The sequence below is a fragment of the Engraulis encrasicolus genome, chromosome 11 (genome assembly GCF_034702125.1).
Source record: "Engraulis encrasicolus isolate BLACKSEA-1 chromosome 11, IST_EnEncr_1.0, whole genome shotgun sequence".
In the NCBI taxonomy this organism is placed as follows: Eukaryota; Metazoa; Chordata; class Actinopteri; order Clupeiformes; family Engraulidae; genus Engraulis; species Engraulis encrasicolus.
In genome coordinates, this window is record NC_085867.1 from 5,326,601 (window position 1) to 5,347,423 (window position 20,823).

At 44.2% G+C, this 20,823-nt stretch overlaps 1 protein-coding gene across 1 annotated transcript in view; it reads left to right on the top strand.

Annotated features, from left to right (window-relative positions):
* Positions 1-13,522, top strand: part of LOC134457832 (matrix metalloproteinase-17-like) — an 80,595-nt gene extending 67,073 nt beyond the window's left edge. The window contains exons 4-10 of the mRNA XM_063209800.1: positions 1,552-1,838; positions 3,481-3,657; positions 5,902-5,992; positions 7,016-7,098; positions 8,279-8,431; positions 10,302-10,559; positions 11,162-13,522. Coding sequence (XP_063065870.1) covers positions 1,552-1,838; positions 3,481-3,657; positions 5,902-5,992; positions 7,016-7,098; positions 8,279-8,431; positions 10,302-10,559; positions 11,162-11,499 — 1,387 coding nt within the window. The 3' untranslated portion in view covers positions 11,500-13,522. The remainder of the gene's footprint in view (positions 1-1,551; positions 1,839-3,480; positions 3,658-5,901; positions 5,993-7,015; positions 7,099-8,278; positions 8,432-10,301; positions 10,560-11,161) is intronic.
* The last annotated feature ends 7,301 nt before the right edge of the window (positions 13,523-20,823 follow it).

Below are 20,823 nucleotides of genomic sequence, written 5' to 3' on the forward strand. Positions count from 1 at the left end.
CTTGTCAGCCATTTAAAAATAATAAACCAGTTAATCTTCATGAGTTAATTGTATGTTGGGCTTCTGATGTCATTAAGCCACTTGCTTGCAGTCAGGCTTCACACTGTGTTTTGACACTATGAAATTTAAACTTTGACATGTCAGTAATTAAAAATAAATAAGCCAGTTCATTTTGATCTTCATGGGTTAATTGTATGTTGGGCTTCTGATGTCATTAAGCCACTTGTATGCACTTGGCAGTCAGGCTTCACACTGTGCCATGACACTTTATGGCACTCTCTGTCTTGTGTGTGTACGTGTGTCCCTGTTTGTGTGTGTGTGTGTGTGTGTGTGTGTAAGTGTTTGTGTGTGTGTGTGTGTGTGTGTGTGTGTAAGTGTTTGTGTGTGTGTGTGTGTGTGTGTGTGTGTTTGTGTGAGCGTGTGATCGTGTGTGTGCACGTGTGCATGCACGCTCGTGTGTGTGCTTGTGTGTATCTGTACATACTCCACATGAATGCACATGTTTTTATGCATTTAATCATTCATGGCTTTTGAGTCCATCAGGCACTAAGCCATTGTCTTCCTCATGTCTAATGAAATCACACCACATGAATGTTCTGTATTCTTGAGGACGAACTCTGGTGTTTCTCTTTTTTAGATGCGTCCTAGCATCTCTGTAAGACAGTATGTCGGTCTCTGTCGGTCGGTCAGTCTGAAATGCTTTCTTTCAATTGTAATTCCCACCTGTGTCCACAAGGCGGCAGTGCATAGGCAGATGCATCCTAATACGCCTGTCGGACCTGTCATTAGCCCCATACGACTTTGTTGCTGTCGACCAACATAGACGAAGCACGTGAGCGAGAACTTGCTGTCACGATGTAGGGGCTATTAAATACAGCGCATTTAAAGTCGGCCACAAATATGAACGAGACGATGAGCTCGCAGTTTGCTAACAGTTTGCTCTACTAATACACCACGTGTGAGGAGTGGAGGGACAGGCAGTGAAGAGGTGCTGAAGTGGGGACCTGTGCAAACTTGTGTAGGGGTGTGAGACAAGTCTCATATACACACGTGAGTGAGTTGTTGACCAACCAGTTCATAGGCGCGTGACCTTGAAGGCGGTCTGCAGGCGAGCGTTGAAGGGGATAAGCAACTGCAGAGGTTGCAAGATATGAGTGCAGTCACCATGTGACATGTCACCTCGTCAATGCAAAATCACAGAAATTTCGAAGTTTGACAGGAAATCTAACCGTCATGCAGCTTTTTGAGCCACAATGCATTGCTGTCTAAATGCGGATGCAGCCATTGCGGTATCTCAATCGCACTTATTCATTTCTTTTCAGTTGCAGCAGTCAGAGTGCTTTGCGGCAGATTGCTGTATGTGCAACATGCAATGTGTGCAGATGTGCTGTGTGTATCCATGCATACACATTTTGCGAGTGACTTGTGGATTTACCATTGTCTGTATTTTGTGTGCACATTTTCTTCGTGTGTGTGTGTGTGTGTGTGTGTGTGTGTGTGTGTGTGTGTGTATGCCCACACGTACATCACGATTTGTATTTCTGATTGTAGGGTGCGGACGTTTCCAAAGGGTTCGGAGGTTCTGGGCCGGGACACGGTGCGGGCGCTGATGTTCTACGCCCTGAAGGTCTGGAGCGACATCGCGCCCCTCAACTTCCACGAGGTGGCCAGCAGCGAGGCCGACATCCAGATCGACTTCACCAAGGCCGACCATAACGACGGCTACCCCTTTGATGGCCCCGGGGGCACCGTGGCTCACGCCTTCTTCCCCGGAGAACGCTTCTCGGCTGGGGACACGCACTTCGACGATGACGAGGCCTGGACTTTCAGATCACCAGGTGAGAGGAACTGGGTGTAGGTGTATGTGTGTGGTAGTGTGATGGCGTTACCATCTCTAGAGCTTTCGGTATGCTCTAGAGTTAGCAACCCCAGGTTAAGCAGTTAACCCAGTGTCCTAGTCTGGTATCTGAGTAGGCCTGGGTTTGAGTCCCGATAGGGAAACTCTACTTTCCTTTATTACTAGTGGCATCAGACGTTGACATTGATGGCAAATCTGACTTACTGTAATTCAAGTCCCGATGGTGCTCTATTCCTGTGCGTGTATGTGTGCCTGCACTCCTATACCTGTGTGTGTGTGTGTGTGTGTGTGTGTGTGTGTGTGTGTGTGTGTGTGTGTGTGTGTGTGTGTGTGTGTGTGTGTGTGTGTGTGTGTGTGTGTGTGTGTGTGTGTGTGTGTGTGTGTTGATTGTAAGTTGAACTACGTCTAACCTGATCTCTGAGAGAGAGAGAGAGAGAGAGAGAGAGAGAGAGAGAGAGAGAGAGAGAGAGAGAGAGAGAGAGAGAGAGAGAGAGTTTGAAAATGAGAGGACAGATACAGTAGTCAAAGTCAAATGATGATTGTGTTTGCCATCATCTCTGGGACATGAGATGCCTTTTGGTACTTCTGATATCCAAAGCACTTCAAATGATGTCAGGGGCTGTGTGTGTTTCTATTTATTTGAATTGTGCGTGCGTGTGTGTCTGTGCATATGTGCGCGCGTTTGTGTGTGAGTAGGAGTGTGTTTGTGCGTGTGCGTGTCTGTCAGTGTGTGTGTGTGTGTGTGTGTGTGTGTGTGTGTGTGTGTGTGTGTGTGTGTGTGTGTGTGTGTGTGTGTGTGTGTGTGTGTGCGTGTGCGTGTGCGTGTGCGTGTGTGTGTGTGTGCGTGTGCGTCTGTCTTCTGGGGATTGGAACATCAACCTTTTGCGATGCAAAGTTTACCTCACTCTCCACTGCTTTCAGCGCAGCATATTACAGTGTCCCAACATAACCCATACTCTCTTCTCTTCTCTCTCTCTCTCTCTCTCTCTCTCTCTCTCTCTCTCTCTCTCTCTCTCTCTCTCTCTCTCTCTCTCTCTCTCTCTCTCTCTCTCTCTCTCTGTCTCTGTTTGCTCTCTCTGTGTCTCCCACCCTCTTACTTTCTCTGTGTCTCACATCTAGTTGTATTCCAAGTCTTATGTCAAGCTGCATTATTGAACAGCCTTTACCTACCACACAACACTATCCATTATGGACTTGTCTTTTTGTGCTGGTGATGTTTACAGATGACTCATGAGATAACTTTTTAAACTAAGAGCTCATGTTAGGGTGCAGGCTTGCATGAAATTCCAAATTGAATTGAGAATGACCTGAAAATTCCATGTGAATTCTTGAATCTTAATATGAATTTGAACGGAAATTCCTAACAGGAAGTGGAATTGTGGCATCCTATAATATCAGGTACAAAAGCACACAATCACAATATCCCTTTTTCAGGACCATGGACAGCAGCACAGCATACACCCTGAGCCACCTGTTTGGCTGGCTGCTCAGAACTGACAATTGAACGTCATCAAGTATTTTAATTGATCGGCCATCATAATTCTCTCTCTCTCTCTCTCTCTGTCTCTGTCTCTGTCTCTTTCTCTGTCTCTGTCTCTCTCTCTCCCTCCCTCCCTCCACAGACTCTCATGGGATGGACCTGTTCGCGGTGGCCATCCATGAGTTTGGTCATGCCATTGGACTGGCTCACACGTCAGCCATAGAGTCCATCATGCGTCCCTACTACCAGGGCCCTGTGGGGGACCCCCTCAAGTACGACCTGCCCTATGAGGACAAGGTGCGCGTCTGGCAGCTCTACGGTGAGTAGTGCACCAATGGAGAGAGAGAGAGAGAGAGAGAGAGAGAGAGAGAGAGAGAGAGAGAGAGAGAGAGAGAGATAGATAGATATGGCATGGGATATTTTCTCTCCCAGCCTTATTAGCATAGTGTAGTACATACTGTTCGGGCTTGACACTGGCACCTGCCAACCAGCCAAATGCTGGTAAAACTTGGCTGTGGCTATGGCCACTTTGACAGGTAATTATTCTTTGGGGTGACAAATCACAGTAGTTATATCAATTGTTTGTATTTAAATGCAAGAACATTCTAAAGAAAAAAAATCTGACAACAAAACTTTGCCTAGCAGAAAGGAGTGAATGAGTGAGTGAGAGTGAAAAAAGACACTCTCTTAGCAGATTCTTCTGTGGCTTTTATTTTGACTACGCCCAACAGGGGTCGAAGGTTGACATGGGAGCTTGTTACCCGGTAACCCCTAGAGCTGCTGAATGCCACTAGTAACCAGAAAGCCACTCAGTTGAACCCAGAAGGATTGACGTTTGTATTTAGCAAGCGGGTGGGTGCGTGCAAACGTGCGTGCGTGCATGCGTGTCTGACAGAGCACACCAGCCAGTCCTTGGTGATGGAGGTCGGGTAGACGGCCACCTTTCCCTTGAGAGAGAGAGAGAGAGAGAGAGAGAGAGAGAGAGAGAGAGAGAGAGAGAGAGAGAGAGAGAGAGAGAGAGAGAGAGAGTATGTGTGTTCTGGTTTTCCAAATGGAGTTGTCATCACCTGTCCTTTCCCTCTACTCTGCTCGGCTCTGTTCTGTTGGGCTATTTCTGTTGGCCTGCCCCTGAGCTACACTCAGCTCTCCTCTCCAGTATCCAGTGTTGCCAGATTGAGCGGTTTTCCGCCCAATTGGGCTCCTTAGGATGGGAGTCTGCGGACAAAAATGGCTTTTGGGTGGGTTTTGTCTACCGAATTATGGCCATAGAAATCAATAGAATTTTGTTCAAACTGGGCGGTATTTTGTGCTTCCAGGTGGGCAATGAGCATTTTTGGGCTGGAAATAATCAGTCTCATTTGGCAACCCTGCCAGTATCTGTATATTGCACCATATGGTTGTCTCCAGTATCTCTGTACAGTATCTGTGTACTGCACCCTATGGTTGTCTTCAGCCAGCACGCAACATACAGCAAAGTCTTTCTGCTCTTTCTGCCTGCATACAGTTGCTGCCTTTCTATGACCTTGTTTGCGCAGCAAAAGTTGTGAAGATGTGTGTGTGTTTGTGTTCAGGTGTACATGTGTGTACGTGAGTGTGACTCTGAGACACAGTCTGTCTGCTGTGCAGAAAGCAGCTACTTTTTTATTACCTTGGTGGTTAGTATGCTATCCTCCTGTGCCTTTTGTCTGAAGTGAAAGGAGGACGCGGCTGTGAGATGTCATTGCCACAGTGCTTGTGATCGGCTAGAAGGTTTACGTAAGCTGCTCCTGTCCTCGGGAGGTTCATAGAGCAATTTTGGTGTCTCAACTGAATGTTTGAATCGCTGGGTGAAGGGAGGCTTGTTCGAAAGGTTTTAATCGCTGGGTGAAGGGAGGCTTGTTCGAAAGGTTTCTCCTTTGTTTCCTTTCTGCTGAGTCAGTCAGCCTTGGAACTTTGTGAAGCTACATTATCCACAATGCTGTGCTCGGGAAGGCCCAGTGTCTATTGGGGGCAGACGACAACATTCTCGCCCTCAAAGTGCCTGCACTTCTGCATTTGTCAATGCAGTGAGAGTATGTATAGGTGTGAAAGAGACCATCAGTAACACAACATACAACCAAAGTCTGTTTGTCTGTCTGTCCATCCTCACTGCAAACATCGGAAATAAAGACACACCTTTATATTGAGCCTAGGTAAGGCCACGTACATGGAAGACTGGTAGTAGGCTTAAAACTTGAATATACATAGGTTAGGGTGTATGGATAGAGACAACCCTACTATTAGTACCGTTCCTGTTGTAATTTAAGTCATGACAATGTACAATCATTCTGATTGTCATAAGGGAATAGTGGGAACATTTAAATCACATTAGGATGAAATAATATGAATAGCAATATTAATACCATTTTATCTCGACTTTTCATTTAAATTTGTATATTTGATCTTTTTTTTTCGGGTAACATTGAGATTAAAAAAGTGCAGCTTATCATTTGGTAAGCTCAATCAACTAACAATTAATGAATTCATCAAGAATTTGCATCCCTAGTGTTAGTCTTAATCTCTGCCCTCGCTGTTTGTGTGGTAGGGGTGCGAGATTCAGTGTCAGTGTCATCTGGTGATCCGTCCATTGAGCCCCCGGTTCTTCTGGACCTACCCGAGAACAGATCCAGTGTTCCGTAAGTATCAATATTAACATGTAACGCACGCACGCATGCAACAGTAACTGTCTGCATCTAGTAGGGTACTCTGCACTTTGATTCCATTTCCATCACAATTTCAAACCCCCATGCATAGGTACCCTACCACACCCTCTGACTTCTCCTTCTCCTGCACTGGTTGACAGGGATGGACTGGCCCTCTGGCATAGTTGGCATTTCCCGGTGGGTCCCTCAACATTGCAGCCAGTTGCACGTAAAAGAGTAAATTTCCCTGCTACCTTGTAAGTTAACTCAAATTGAGAAAGCCTCAAGTTGAGTTAACTTACAAAGGTACGGAAGCAGGGGAACTTTATATTTGACTGGCTTGCAATGTTTTACAGTGTAGAGAGCAAAAACATTCTATTACAAGATTCCAAATGCAAATTCATTCTCAAGGTAGACATACATAGCTAAACACTTACTGTCAGACTTTGCTGAAATATTATAAAGGAGAAGCACCAGCACATCATTTGTCAAGTGCTGGAGTGCAACACCACTATGTGAAAGTAGACAATATTGATCAGGTGTAGTAGATACAAAATCCTGCATTATTTAAACTTTCAAAATTTGTCTGAACCTAATGATTAAAATATCACCACCTTGCTAAAATAAAGATCAAAGTTTTTAAAGAAGATTAATTTTCTCTCTCTTCGTGATGCTGAATTCACAGTTCCACCTTTGGGTCAGGAGATGATGAAAACCACTGCTTCACAGGCTGGAGCTTGCATGCACACACGCCTGCACGCACACACACACAAACACACACATCCACATTGCCCGAACTGAGACTTCTAGTGCAGATGGGATTGCTGGCGATCAGACAATACAATATGCACACTACTCACAAAACCAAAGGCCATTCAAACTTTCTTCATGTCTGTCCTTCTCTCTCTTTCTTCTCTCTCTCTCTCTCTCTCTCTCTCTCTCTCTCTCTCTCTCTCTCTCTCTCTCTCTGCCTCCTCTTCAAAGTCTCATTGGCACCTCTCTCCTTCTCCCTTCCAGTCCAGCCCGTGATGCGCCCAACCGCTGCACTACTCACTTTGATGCTGTGGCGCAGATTCGAGGAGAGGCCTTCTTTTTCAAAGGTAACCGACCAGACAGCATACATAAGCACAGAAGAGTGGGGTGGAGGAGAGGAGAGGGGGAGAGTAGAGAGGAGGAGAGTGAAAAGGTGGAGAGCAGAAGGGGAGGTGGGCCCAAGAGAAGGAAAGGAGTGGAATGGAGAGGTGGCGAGGGAGTTGGGACGAGAGGAATGAGGTAAGGTGAAGAGAGGAGGGAAGAGGAAGGGTGCACGGAGGAAAGCAATCGATTAATGCAGCTCAGAGACATAGCAGTAGCAGTCTTCAGTAGGCATAGTCCAGCCTGGCTTCAGTGGTTAAGTCCTGTCTCCAAAGAGGTCAGGTCAGCTCACCTCACTGCCTGATGTCTGGGCACATACCTTGTATGAGATGGGGGAGATGTCAAGCACAGACGGCACCCTCTCTGGACTTATGGACTTACGGCATCCAGCAGTAGACTTCTGACCTGCCGTCATTTGCCATAACCGATCTGAGATCAGAGTTGGACAAGTCCATCTCTTTTCAGGGGCTTGCTTGTCAATGTTAGCTGGTGCTTTGTGTCGCTCAGTTAAACTGAAGTGAAAATAGAATAGAATAGTATAGTAGAATAGAATAGAATAAAATAGAATAGATCCAACAGTGGCAAAGTGGGTTTTTTTCATGATGAAAGGCAATGAATGGAAATTGTATTTCTCAAAGAAAATTTGTCATGCACTTACTGGTAGGAAGCAACTTACAGTGGAACTTCATAATACTCAGCAGAAGGGAGCGATAAAACAAGACCAAATATTAAGAAGTTGAAAGCATTAAGGCATTCGTGGGAGGGTAGGAAGAGAGGCAGGGAGCGAATGCTAATGATAACTAATTGATTATGAAAATGAAACTGAGTGATGATGGATTGCTCAGTACACAGTTCCATTAGACAGAGAATAGGAATACAGATGATGGAGGATGAAGAGAGTGAGAGTCTAAAGAGAGAGAGAGTAATGGGAAGATGGACGGCAGGAGGCTGTTTCTGGGTTCTGGTTGGCTGCATCTGTCATAAACAGCCCCCCACACACACACACACACACACTCACACACACACGCACAGACAAACACACGCGCACGCACGCACGCACGCACACGCACACGCATACACACACACACACACACAACTCTCCTAATGGCACATAATGACTCTGGCTCCTCATCCAATCTCCTGCAGGAAAGTATTTTTGGCGTTTGACTAGGGAGAAGCACCTGGTATCGCTGCGTCCGGCCCAGATCCACCGCTTCTGGAGGGGTCTTCCCCCCAACCTGGACAGTGTGGACGCCGTCTACGAGAGGCCAGGGGACCACAAGATCGTCTTCTTCAAAGGTGCCCACAAACACACACCACCAACACAAACCAACTTCTTCAACGGACACATACACACACACACACACACACACAGTCTATTTAATAACCCGGACCAGCCCCGGAAAAAAAACTTCATGGACCTAACCAAAAATACCAACCAAATATGTGGCACTGTGACCTGATTGACAGAGAGGCTAGGGGAGGGACCACAAGATCATCTTCTTCAAAGGTGCCCTCAAACTCCCTGGAAGGGCGTCTTTTAAACAAGCCCAGCAGGATGCATAGCCAGAAAATAGGATGTTACCCAGAACAGATGCCTGAATGCAATTCATTTAATCCAACCAGTGCATAAGCTTGCAAGTGTTATATGGCAATCAACTTCTTGTAAAACTTAAGGGCACAACTTACATGAAGTCATTTTAGAGGCCCTTCATTTCAGGGAGTGTTTTTAGAACCGTTGAGATTCAAGTCATAAAACAATCTTGTAAGCTTACCACCATAGACCTCATTAGACTATCTTTGCATTTGGCCTCACAGCCCCCATTTAAACTCCCTCACTTCACCACATAAACATTTGAGGTGACGTTACTTGAGGTAAAGGAGTCAGTTGTCTGTCACTAGCCTGATTATCATAGACTTTCAAATCTTGCTCCGAGATTCTGGTCTGACAAAGAAGATAACGAATAAGGTTTCCACGTGGTTAACTGCTTAACCCGCCTCCCCCGGTTTGCTACTGATCGAGACCGGAAAAGGTTTTCTTAGTCCCAATAGAATGTCTCTGCTTAAACCACGTCACTGCCTGGAACATACCTCTACCCAGGGCCTTTACTCGGAGTTCCCGAGTTCCGCGGAGCTCAGAAAATAATTTGCATTCCTCTTGACCTGACTAGTAGCAACACCGAAGGTGTTGCGTCACTTGGTGGGCGTAGCCTGGCTAGGCTGGTGGCATAGTGGGTCAATGGGCCTGCGGGAGCCCTTCAGTCTTGTATATATTAATACCAGCTGTCAGGATGACAAACTGCCCCAATATCCTGGGGCTGGGTTATTGGTAATTGGAAGTGGAAAAATTCTATTGCAGTCTGCCATGTAAAGAATAAAAGCAAAAAAGATTATTAGCTTACAATCATAGAGAACTCTTTCTATGAATCTATTTAAAATCCTGTGAGAAGTTTGTTGAAGGACACGAATGCAGGGGAAGTTTTAAATATTTATGGAAACAGATTTTGAGTGTCTGCCTCCGAACTGCTTTTCTCAGATCTGCAAAACATCTCATCTGTCTCAGTATAGGCACACTGGCTCTTACTAACTCTTCCCCTCTCTCTTTCTCCACATCACACTCTCAATCTGTTTCCATCTCACCCCATCCCCCTTTTCTCTGTGTGCCCTTCATGATATTCATCGGGAACGTACCTATGTTCCCCGGGTCCTATATTCCCCATGTTCCCCAGTCTTTGTATGGGACTGGGAACTTAGGGCCCTTTTTCTAAAATAGGGTTCTATGTTCCCCGCATTGTATCTAACCTTTTCCAAAACCATCCCTAAACTTAACCTGTCAGTAATGTTTCCGATTTTTCTAAATGTGCCCTTCCCAAAACCATCCCTAAACCTAACCTGTCAGTAATGCAATGTTTCTGAGTTGTAAATTTGTATGCTGACCAAAAGTATCCCTAAACCTAACCTGTCACAGGACAACACCACCAACAACAACAACAACAAACTGCGCTTTGCCATGCGGCAGCAGTCTACTTGGAAGCAGCTGAGAACATAGAACCCTTTTTTGAAAAAACATAGGACCCGGGGAACATAGGGATGACCTCTATTAATCTCCCTGTCTCCATCCTCCACCCCTCTCCCTTCCCCTCTCTCTCTGCCTCCCTCCCTCCATCAGGGGTGAAGTACTGGGTGTTCAAAGACAACAATGTGGAGGAGGGCTACCCGCGGCCCATCAGTGACTTTGGGCTGCCCATGGAGGGTGTGGATGCCGTGTTCGTGTGGCTCCATAATGACAAGACCTACTTCTTCAAGGACAGCAGCTACTGGCGCTATGACGACCACCTGAGACGCATGGACCAGGGCTACCCCAAAGACAGCGCCCTCTGGAAGGGCATACCCATGCACTTAGACGATGCCATGCACTGGTCAGATGGTGAGTACACACACACACACACACACACACACACACACACACACACACACACACACACACACACACACACACACACACACACACACACACACACACACACACACACACACACACACACACACACACACACACACACACACACACATACTGTCTGTCACTTTCTCTCCATCTCTGTCTCTGTCTCTCTTGCTCGCTCTCTCGCAAACACACACAAACGCGTGTGCGCACGCACACACACACGCACGCACGCACACACGCGCACACACACACACACACATGCTTAGACCATTACTCAGTTTTATTTAGTTATGTTCACTGTGCATTAAGTCTGAATTCACTTTCATTCTCTTTCACACTCGCCTCTGATTTCACCTCTGTTGTTGTCATCTCTATTATACAGAAGCTTGAAGAAGGCACCTACTTTCTTCTTTTGTTTACTACATTGTGTGTGTTTGTGTGTGCGTAGTTTTGCGTATGTGTGTTTGTGTGACTGTGTGATTGTGTTTGAGTGTCTGTTCAAAACTGTGAGCGTGCACGAGTGTGCCTGTGAGTTTTGAGGTTTTCAAACTTCATTAATGTCTCTTGTTCTCTCCATTCCCCAGGTGCCTCCTACTTCTTCAAAGGCAAGGAGTACTGGCGCGTGGAGGGCAGTGACATGGAGGTGGAGGCTGGCTACCCGCGCTCCATCGCCAAGGACTGGCTGGTGTGCAGTGAGATGCAGTCTGACTCACCGACTGCCACAGAGTCCAACCACTCAGACACACGGATACGAGGCTCACAGCAGGCCGACCACGCTGAGAACGGCCTGGAGGTCTGCTCCTGCACCTCGGACCACGCGGCCCCGGTGGGCGTTCGCCTCCCCCTCTCCCCGCTCCTCTGGGCCCTGGCCCCCCTATGGACACTCTGGACGACCCTTGTGGCGGCACCGGGGCCCCTATGACGAAAGGTTTTTATTGGTCAATGACTCACTGACTGACTGACTGAGTGAGTCAATTGAGCAAGTGAGTGAGCATCCACGGGCTGGACTAAACTGGAACTTTTTTGAGAGCCTGGAGAATTCGATTCCTGGAAGATTTTGATGGTAGTGTGGCTGCATGTCTGGCTGACTATCTGGGGAAAGACAGGCACAGACAGACAGGAAATGGACCTGGGGTCCCTTTCTCGATTCTTGTCGTTGCTAACCGTCTTAAGACCGTCTTAAGACCGTCTTACCGTTCCCTTGGATTTAGTGGTGAGCGTGCTGTCGAGAGAGAGTTGAGTCGCTCTTACGAAGGACGTTGCTACTGTCGTTAGCAAAGACGCTTTCGAGATACGGACCCCAGGGGTGCGTTTTTCAACAACATTGTTGCTAATTAAGTTAGCAACTTTACTTTGTTGCAATGCAATTTCCCATTGGAAACCTAGTAAGTGGCTAACTGGTTAGCAACAATGCTTTCGAGAAACGGTGTCCAGGACTGTAGAGTCTCTGTAGGAGATAGGAGAACAGGGCTGGAGTCTTAAGCTATGTGTACAGTACACCAAGAACGACCTACGCTACCTGAGCAACCGCATTCATTATTTCTCTATGCAGGGTCGGCGACTAAAGCGACCTTGAGTAGCGTAGGTCGCTTTTGACGTACACAAGCAGCTTTACATGTTTTCTCCTGAAAAAAAAGGGACAGATAGTCGACTCTTAGAGGATTTTTGATGTAGGTGAGGGGAAAGGGCTGGATACTTCGTAGCTCCCCACTCAATGTCACTATTATTATTATTATTATTATTATTATTATTATTATTATTATTATTATTATTATTATTATTATTATTAAGCCCTTGCAATTTACCTTGAAGGTCCAGTGTGTAATTTTAATGTCAGTTGTAATCTCTTTAAAACATGTTGCTCATTCACAAATTTGATCTATTTCATGAATATTTATAAGGTAAATAAACTAAATTTCGGGCCTGTCCACATTTGCAGGAAAATATATCTATCTATGCCTGGTTTCAAAATGGCGGATTGACATGGAGAGGAGAAATTCATGTATGACTTTCAAGCCAAAATGCTGCCTAAAATATTGATTGTGTTAGATAATATTCATGAAAAAGATGACATGTAGGCTACTAAATGGGCAGTGAATGGGGTGAATGGTTAATTCTGGAAATGAACTAATACAAATATTTCCCACTGGACCTTTACGTATGTTTGCTAGTATGCACAGATGTTTTAGCCCACTTTTTGGTTCATTCATATCACGACATTAAATGACAACAGTAGTACTAATGATAATAACAATAATAAAGTGCCGCAACCTGCTCTAATGTTTCAGACTACTGGATTCACTTAGAAGTGCTTTAAGAATACAAATGTCACATTCACAGATTTTCTCTGATGTGTTGGCCGCTTTCATCTGACTATACAGACAGTTAGCCATTCTTTGTCATTGTTTAATAGTGTGTGTAAGTCAGGAATTTATGGTTTGATAAAGAATGCATCTCTCTCTCTCCCTCTCTCTCTCTTAGTCTTCTGTATTTTTAATCTTGCTGCCTCATTTGATTAAATAATGTTACAAGTTTTTCAGAGAAGACAGAAAGCAATCATCAGTATTTTTGTAATAAAGCCATTAGTCCTTTATGAAGGTCTTGCATGATCTGAGACTCTCATTGCCTTTGATTGCCACAGACATTTACAAATATTGTTTCGTTTATTTTTTGTTATGTGTCTGTTTTGTTTGAACATGTCCTCCTGCTTTCTGGGACAGAGTCTCTTGTGGTCTAAGTCTGTATTCAACTGGGAGATGTGGCCAACACAGAGACTGTAAGAGACTGAAAATCGCCAATCAGCTCCAGAGTTTGGAATTGTTGATAGTGCACACATATCACAACTGCAGTTTTTTGTCATAATTGCTATATTTTATAAGCATATATGTACACAAAGATATATTTAATAAGTTAAAAGTTACATGGTCGTTGCAAAATGTAAAATTCTGAGCTGTTTTTTTTTCAAAGATGAGATATTTTTGTACGAAACAAAAAAAGATAAAGTGATGTTTGAAGAAGGGCTTTGCACATTGTGATTTGTTTGTTTGTTTGTTTTGTCTTGTTTGGGTGGTCTAGTTGGACAGTGCAGGCAGGGCTTTGAGTGCATATTCTTGGCCTCCATTTATCTCTGGTATTCTTTCTCTCTTCACACTGTGAGCGTCTTGTCAGCACAGGGTGTATATTCACCTCCCACTGTTACACAGACAGATGGAATGTGTACCGTACTGTTTCTGGAAAAAAGCAAGACACTCTCACAGACTTCCTTCAAGATCTGTCTCAAAACATGGCCCTGCATTTAAAAAGATCACCTACATTTGAAGAGATCCATTTCACCTCTAATTCATAAAGCCTATGGCTCAGGAGAAGTGATAAGACCTCCTTCATCCTCATATCATTACAACATGCTTTAGCTGAGGTATCTGACTCCATACCCTCAATTTCACAGCCACTTCCCTTCAGACACCAAGGCCCACCCTAGTTGGTTAAAATCCTTTATAGCTGACTCAGTCACCCACCCAGCTACATATCAGTAGTATTTTTTTTCATTGAGTAGTACCAAGTAGGAGGGTGTTATTTTGACTCTAAGTGTTGAATTAGCAACAATATTAATGTATAATTTTTGATATTTTGATATTTTATTAGGATCCCCATTAGCTGATAGACATATTAGCCACTCTTCCTGGGGTCCACACAATTAATCAATTGAGATATCCCTACATATTTGTAGAAATCCAGACATACTCCATGTTCTCATGATGTCATGCAGTATGTTTAGATTTCTAAGGATGAAAGGGGATATTTGAATTAATTATACATCACGATATTTGTTATGTGAAACAGCTTGATCTAATTTGAATTTGACTTTATTAATTGAATAAAGACTTAAATAATTACCAAGGTATTTAGTCAGGAGGTCGTTTAGGGAGAGAAAAGCAATCAAGTCAGCTCAGTGACATGAAAATATTGAGACTAGTTTTTTGATTATTGGCAAAAATCCACTAGCAAAGACGCAACAGAATATTTTCTGACAGCTTCATGATGAGCAGAGACACAGATGGTGGTGCAGCAGTAGCTGAGTGAAGAACAGCACACTACAGAAAAGTACAGAACAGCACGCAAAATAACACAATATGGGGACGAATGTGTGCCTAAAGTTTTCCAAAGTGATGGTGCAGCACAGATGCCTGCCAACACAACAGGGAGTCATTTTGATTGAGCATTTTAGATTTTGTCACTCACAAATAATTATGAATAGGCAGGCAATAATGTGGAAGCTAACATCACAAATACTGTGGTGTAATTGTCAATGTTTGTTGCCCTAGTCACATTTTCAAGAGACAGAGTGCAATGTATGCCAGCTAGCCAATCTCGCTGCTAATTTTTTGTATACCTCCATGACAAAGCCCAGTGTTGCCTAAAGAGATACATTTTTCACGTTATGCATATACAAAAAATGTATATCATGTTGTGGTCATTGGCTGTCCAGCACAGGGGCCACAACAGGGGTCAGGAGGAAATCTACAGGGGCCCTGGCCCACCCTGCCCCCTGTCTAGAATCGCCCATGGATACAACTGACATGACTGGCTATGGCTGCGTATGCCAGATGCATTTGTAACGCCACAATAAACAGCCGTCGTCAATCTTAAACCACACACACCCTATGGGATTTACAGTATTTACAGTAGGCAGGTCTCTAGACCTTATCTGACTGGTGATTAGGTCTTGTGATAACCAGGCAAGAAGACTTGGACACGATGCAGACAAACAGGTACCATTGACAAGCTTCTTGTTTTCTCAGTTGGATTCATTTCTATTTTTGCAGCATGTACATATCTTTCTCTCTTGATCATTTTTGTCATCTGTTATTATTCTCTATATTTATTGAGATGGGATGGAATGGATTTGGAAGAGATGGGAAGGAGTTATGACTCCCCTGGGGTAAATTAAATACAAATGTTTTTTTTTTCACTGCTTTTGTTTTGTGCTTGTTTGGTTGGTGGAGAAGAACAATTCTGCCATTTTCCCCTTGAGTCATCGATCGCTCAGACTTATTAAGTGTCGCATCAAATGCAGTTTATCATCAGGCCAGGTTGTTTTCACAATGTCACTTTGAGAAAATGGGTACTGGAATGAAAAAAAAGAAACATGCAATCACTACCACTAACTGTACTGCCAGCACTAGTAGGCCTACTATTTCCACCATGCTTCCACCAGTTTATTGCAGGTGATTAATTTCTCTCCAAGAATCTCCGTTTGCTGCCTGCTGTGCTGCCGGATTGACTTATTGTGGCAGGCCGCTGAGGCCTAACAGGGCGCTACTTTGCAGTATTTCTTTCGTCTCCACCTCCCTATAAAAACACCCATAGAGTCCAGCTCGATAGCATCCATCAATGTACACTGTAATGAAGCAGGGGGCTGGGAGTACATGGTGGCAGCTGGAGCAAAGTGGAAGCTTCTAGCAGCATGTCTAAGCGTTCTATGACTGTAAAATTGAGAGTTCCACGATAATCTAGAATTCCACAGTCACATGATTACCAGTTTTCAGGAGAGACTTCCAATACCAAAACAAAGAACTGACTGTTCCTGGGGTCCGTTTCTCGAAAGCGTCTTTGCTATCGTCGCTAGCAAAGTCCTTCGTAAGAGCGACTCAACTCTCTCTCGACAGCGACGCTCACCACTAAATCCAAGGGAACGGTAAAACGGTCTTAAGACGGTCTTAAGACGGGTAGCAACGACAAGAATCGAGAAACGGACCCCAGGGTTTTTTTTTTGTTGGGCTGTATTTTATTGTTTGTCTGATAGCTACTTTTCCTTCCTTTGAGCATCCATCTGCTCTCTGAATTGCAGATTGCGGGATTGACAACAATCCACAAAAGCGATATTTTACACACGCACACACGCACACACGCACACGCACACGCACACATACACACAGGGTAGAAAAAGTTAGGTGAGAGAGAGGAGCGAGGAATTAGGAAGTCAATCAGCAGCAGCCACCCTTTGCATACTTCTGCTCCTGTCAGGAGTGCAGGACTTGGGGCTGGAAAGGGTATTATGCCTGAAATGGGGCTAGAACCAAACAAATTACAAGATTACGTCGGGTGACATTATTTACTATGACAAAGCCTATTTGCGCAAAAGATTGGGTGGCCCAGGGCGACATCGGGACAGAGAACCAGACTGCGTATGAGGATGAATTACGAGGCCATGGCAGCCTCCATTATGGCAAACAGAAGGAGAGATGCTTGAAGAAAGAGACAGGGAGGAAACAGCCTGCCTGTCCATGAGATGGATGTAGGAAATTAAAGAACATTTCATGCCCATTGTCTACTGGAGCCATGTGTCGCCTTCTGGCCGTAATTTCATGGTCATGGAGTCAGGAGTCGCGACCTGAAACAGGTTAACAAACCTGAGTTATTGGGCGAGATTCCCAGTAGCATTTAAATGGTTCAGGCTCACTTCCACTGTTCCGCACTGATCTATACACATACCCTACTCCTGGCAATCGATTATACGATGGTGGTGATTCATCCAGTTTACATCATTCCTTGGGCGAGAGCAAGCAAATGCTGTGATACAGGGCAGTACACTATCTATATGGATCTTGAATTGTATTCTTAAAGTAGGCTCATGACTCTGCATGACTCTGGATACAAACTAACGTGCGGACAAAATGTGAATGTACTGTAAAAATGCACACACAACACACGTACGTGCACACACACATACACGTTAACATGCATTTCTCTCTCCTGCTCTCAGATGGACACACACACACACACACACACACACACACACACACACACACACACACACACACACACACACACACACACACACACACACACACACACACACACACACACACGCGCCTATGACATACTGTATCTCTCTCTCTCTCACACACACACACACACACACACACACACACACACACACACACACACACACACACACACACTCACACACACACACACACACACACACACACACACACACACACACACACACACACACACACACACACACACACACACACACACACACACACACACACACTCTCTGTTTTTATTGTGTTTGCTTATGGGTTTCATTTTGTTCCTGTCTTGTGTCATTATGTCATTGCCTCATCATTATGTGGCCTACTGTAATATCTCAATGAATCCAAGCAGTCCAAATGCAATGTATGTCCAATCCCATTCCCACCTCCGTGGCATGTCACAATGCATTACCTCAATTTCCAGCAGTATGTGTTGGGTTATACCAGGGGTTCCCAAACTTTACCACAACAAGCCTCCCCCACCACCCCCCACCCCATATACCGGAACATTCCTGCAATGCCCCCCCCCATTTTTTTTTTTTTACCATAACAGGGCCCAAATATACCGGAACACTAGGACAAATAAAATATTCAGTCATTCATTCAATTAGGACAATGCACATTAATCAATGCATCAATGCATGTGTCCACTTACTTTATTTCCTGTGCCTATGGCTTCATCATCTGGGTCACGCTTTAGTGCAATTTGTTTTTGGCCGTGCCATTTCGACGCGCCTGTGGAGATCCTATACACATCATGAACCATGTTCATCCCTCGCTTCTATCCCGGCTGATTGAATTTGACTTTGAAATATGATAAGTACATATTTCTGCTAATGGAAATAAATGGGAGCTGTGTACTGCCATATGAATGATGATATTTATTTCCATGGCTGCTGCTGCTGCTGCTGCTGCTGTGTAGTGGTTGTGGCCAGGGCCTGTCAGTCAGGGGAGCTGCTAAACCAGGGAAGGTGCATGCTTAATATGCCATTGTGTGGCCCGGCCGGGACGTGGCTCTAACTGCTGGTCACTAGACTAGACTAGACTAGACTAGTCTGAAAATAATAAAATCTATGGCATGGTGTAAGGCAGGAGCTCCAAAACTGGGGATTTTTCTTTGGGGGGTGGGGTTGAGTGTCACAGAGAGAAGGGAGGGTTTGCATAAAACCAAGAAATATAATTGCATTGTCACAGCATTCATAGAAGACACAATAGGCATATTATTTTTAAAAACCCTCTCTGTACAAACCCTTCAACACAAATGCAAACTGTAAAACGAAAAGTATCACTGTCGGGTTTCCTCCAGCTTAAGTGCTGCATGCAGAAAATATGAAGAGCAGGGTAACCGCAGAAATACATCGGCCGCGACCTGAGTGAGGCGCGCGACGGAAGGAATTGACTGTATTGAGTCACGCGACAAAAGTGATTTGGGAGAGAGGCGATTTGCGCAACGCGAGCTTAGTTTGTAGTTGAACTCCTGGGAATATTATGCAAATTAGCTATAACGCGGTTCGGCAACAGCCGCCACAGCCAATGAGATTGTTTGAATGCCTTCACTCTGCTTCAATCGCTCGTATCGTTCTTGCTGCACAGAAGCGAATCTCTGTCGCTTGAATCTCGTCGCAGCCGGTGTATTCGCCCGGTAAGGCAGTCAGTCTCTGTAGGTAGCTTTACATGTCAGGGAGAAAGTTGTGCATCAGAGAGAGAGAGAGAGAGAGGCAAAGAGAGAGAGACGTGATATATGTTGCGAAAGGTCAGTGGTGAAGGTCAGTTTGCTAAGGGAAATTAAGCATTGACTATTTTAGTCTCTCCTCAGTGCTCAGAGAAAAGTAGAAGAGCAAATGATGTGTGAGAAACCATTTAAAAATCGAAGTGCAGAAGCAGTGTTTCTGAAATTATTATTAAACTTACCCGTATGATTTGGTACCTGCTGGAATAATCATTGTACTTGTGCCAATGGCAGTTGGGTGAAACAATAGAAACAGTGGCAAATTGGACCATTTATTCTGCTCAATTCCTTACTATTACACCCTTTAAAATTATGGAGTTTGATAAGTAGTACCTGTTGTGCAATTAACCCTTTCAAATCATTCCCAGTGTGGGCTCATCCATTGCCGTTTTCCATTGACGTTTGGTTTAGCTGCCTGGTTGTGGATAAAATCTCCCATTAGCGTGCATATTTATCCATTAAAGCAAATAAATGACAGCTACAGTAGGTGCCATCAGATTGGAATAAAGTTGGTTTTAAGTGGCTATAAACTATCTTGGTAGCCTAAACTCTGTTTTAAAAGGATAATTAGATAATCATCACAACTAGAAATCCAGGTAAAATCCCACTGAGGAATGTCTTCAAAAAGCCACTCTCTCTTTTCATCCTCTCTCTCTCTCTCTCTCTCTCTCTCTCTCTCTCTCTCTCTCTCTCTCTCTCTCTCTCTCTCTCTCTCTCTCTCTCTCTCTCTCTATATATATATATATATATCATTATTTTAGTAGTCCATCAATATTAATGGAAAAATGTCATACTTTATTTAACTACATATTTTGCATTAATGACAAGCACCCTAGAGGCCAATGGAGCCTGTAACTAATTTCCTCAAATCCACTTGCTTTATGGACACACTTGAGAACCACAATTTGTCCATTGTTCCATATTACTTCAGGATGAAGAAAGAAATGGATGATTTCTCCAGTCATCCTTGTCTGTTTCAACAAAGGGTAATCTGGATATGTTCTCTGTCATGCTGCATTTAGCAATATGTTTGTAAATTGCTACCTGCCATTACATCTTTAAGATGATACCTCCAGTATATTGCAAAGTGCTCCGGTTGTTCTGAAGCAAGTATGTTCACTTGGGCGCACATGGCTGCATGCTCAATTTGAGGCCCACATCATGCATATCGCCAGCCTTAGGACTGTGTTATCACACATTGATGTTTAGAATTATATAAATCATGGAGATAAGAACACATTGCTCACATGTGATCTGTTTTGTACATACATTTGTGATATGGCAAGGGATACGTACAGTAAAAGGGCATAATTAACCCTTGTGTTGTGTTCGTAAGCTGCATACACCTGTGGTGTTCGGGTCATTTTTGACCCGTGATAACAAAACTCAGCTATAAAATACCTAAAAACACTAGTTATCATCAAATATTGTTTTTCATCTCATGGCTAACTTGGTATGTATTCATATCCATGGAAATATTACTGATGTATTCATCTTTTTGAAGATCTTTTATCTTACATTATGCAAATCGTTTTTGATGACCAAAACTATCAAAATCTGCATAAATTCACTATTAATACCTCCCAAAGTGATACAATTAGTGATTATGTTGTCCATGTATTACAGCTGATATGAGAGTACAACAACCCCCAAATTTATTTTATTAGTTTTTCTCTAATATTAAAAAATATCATCA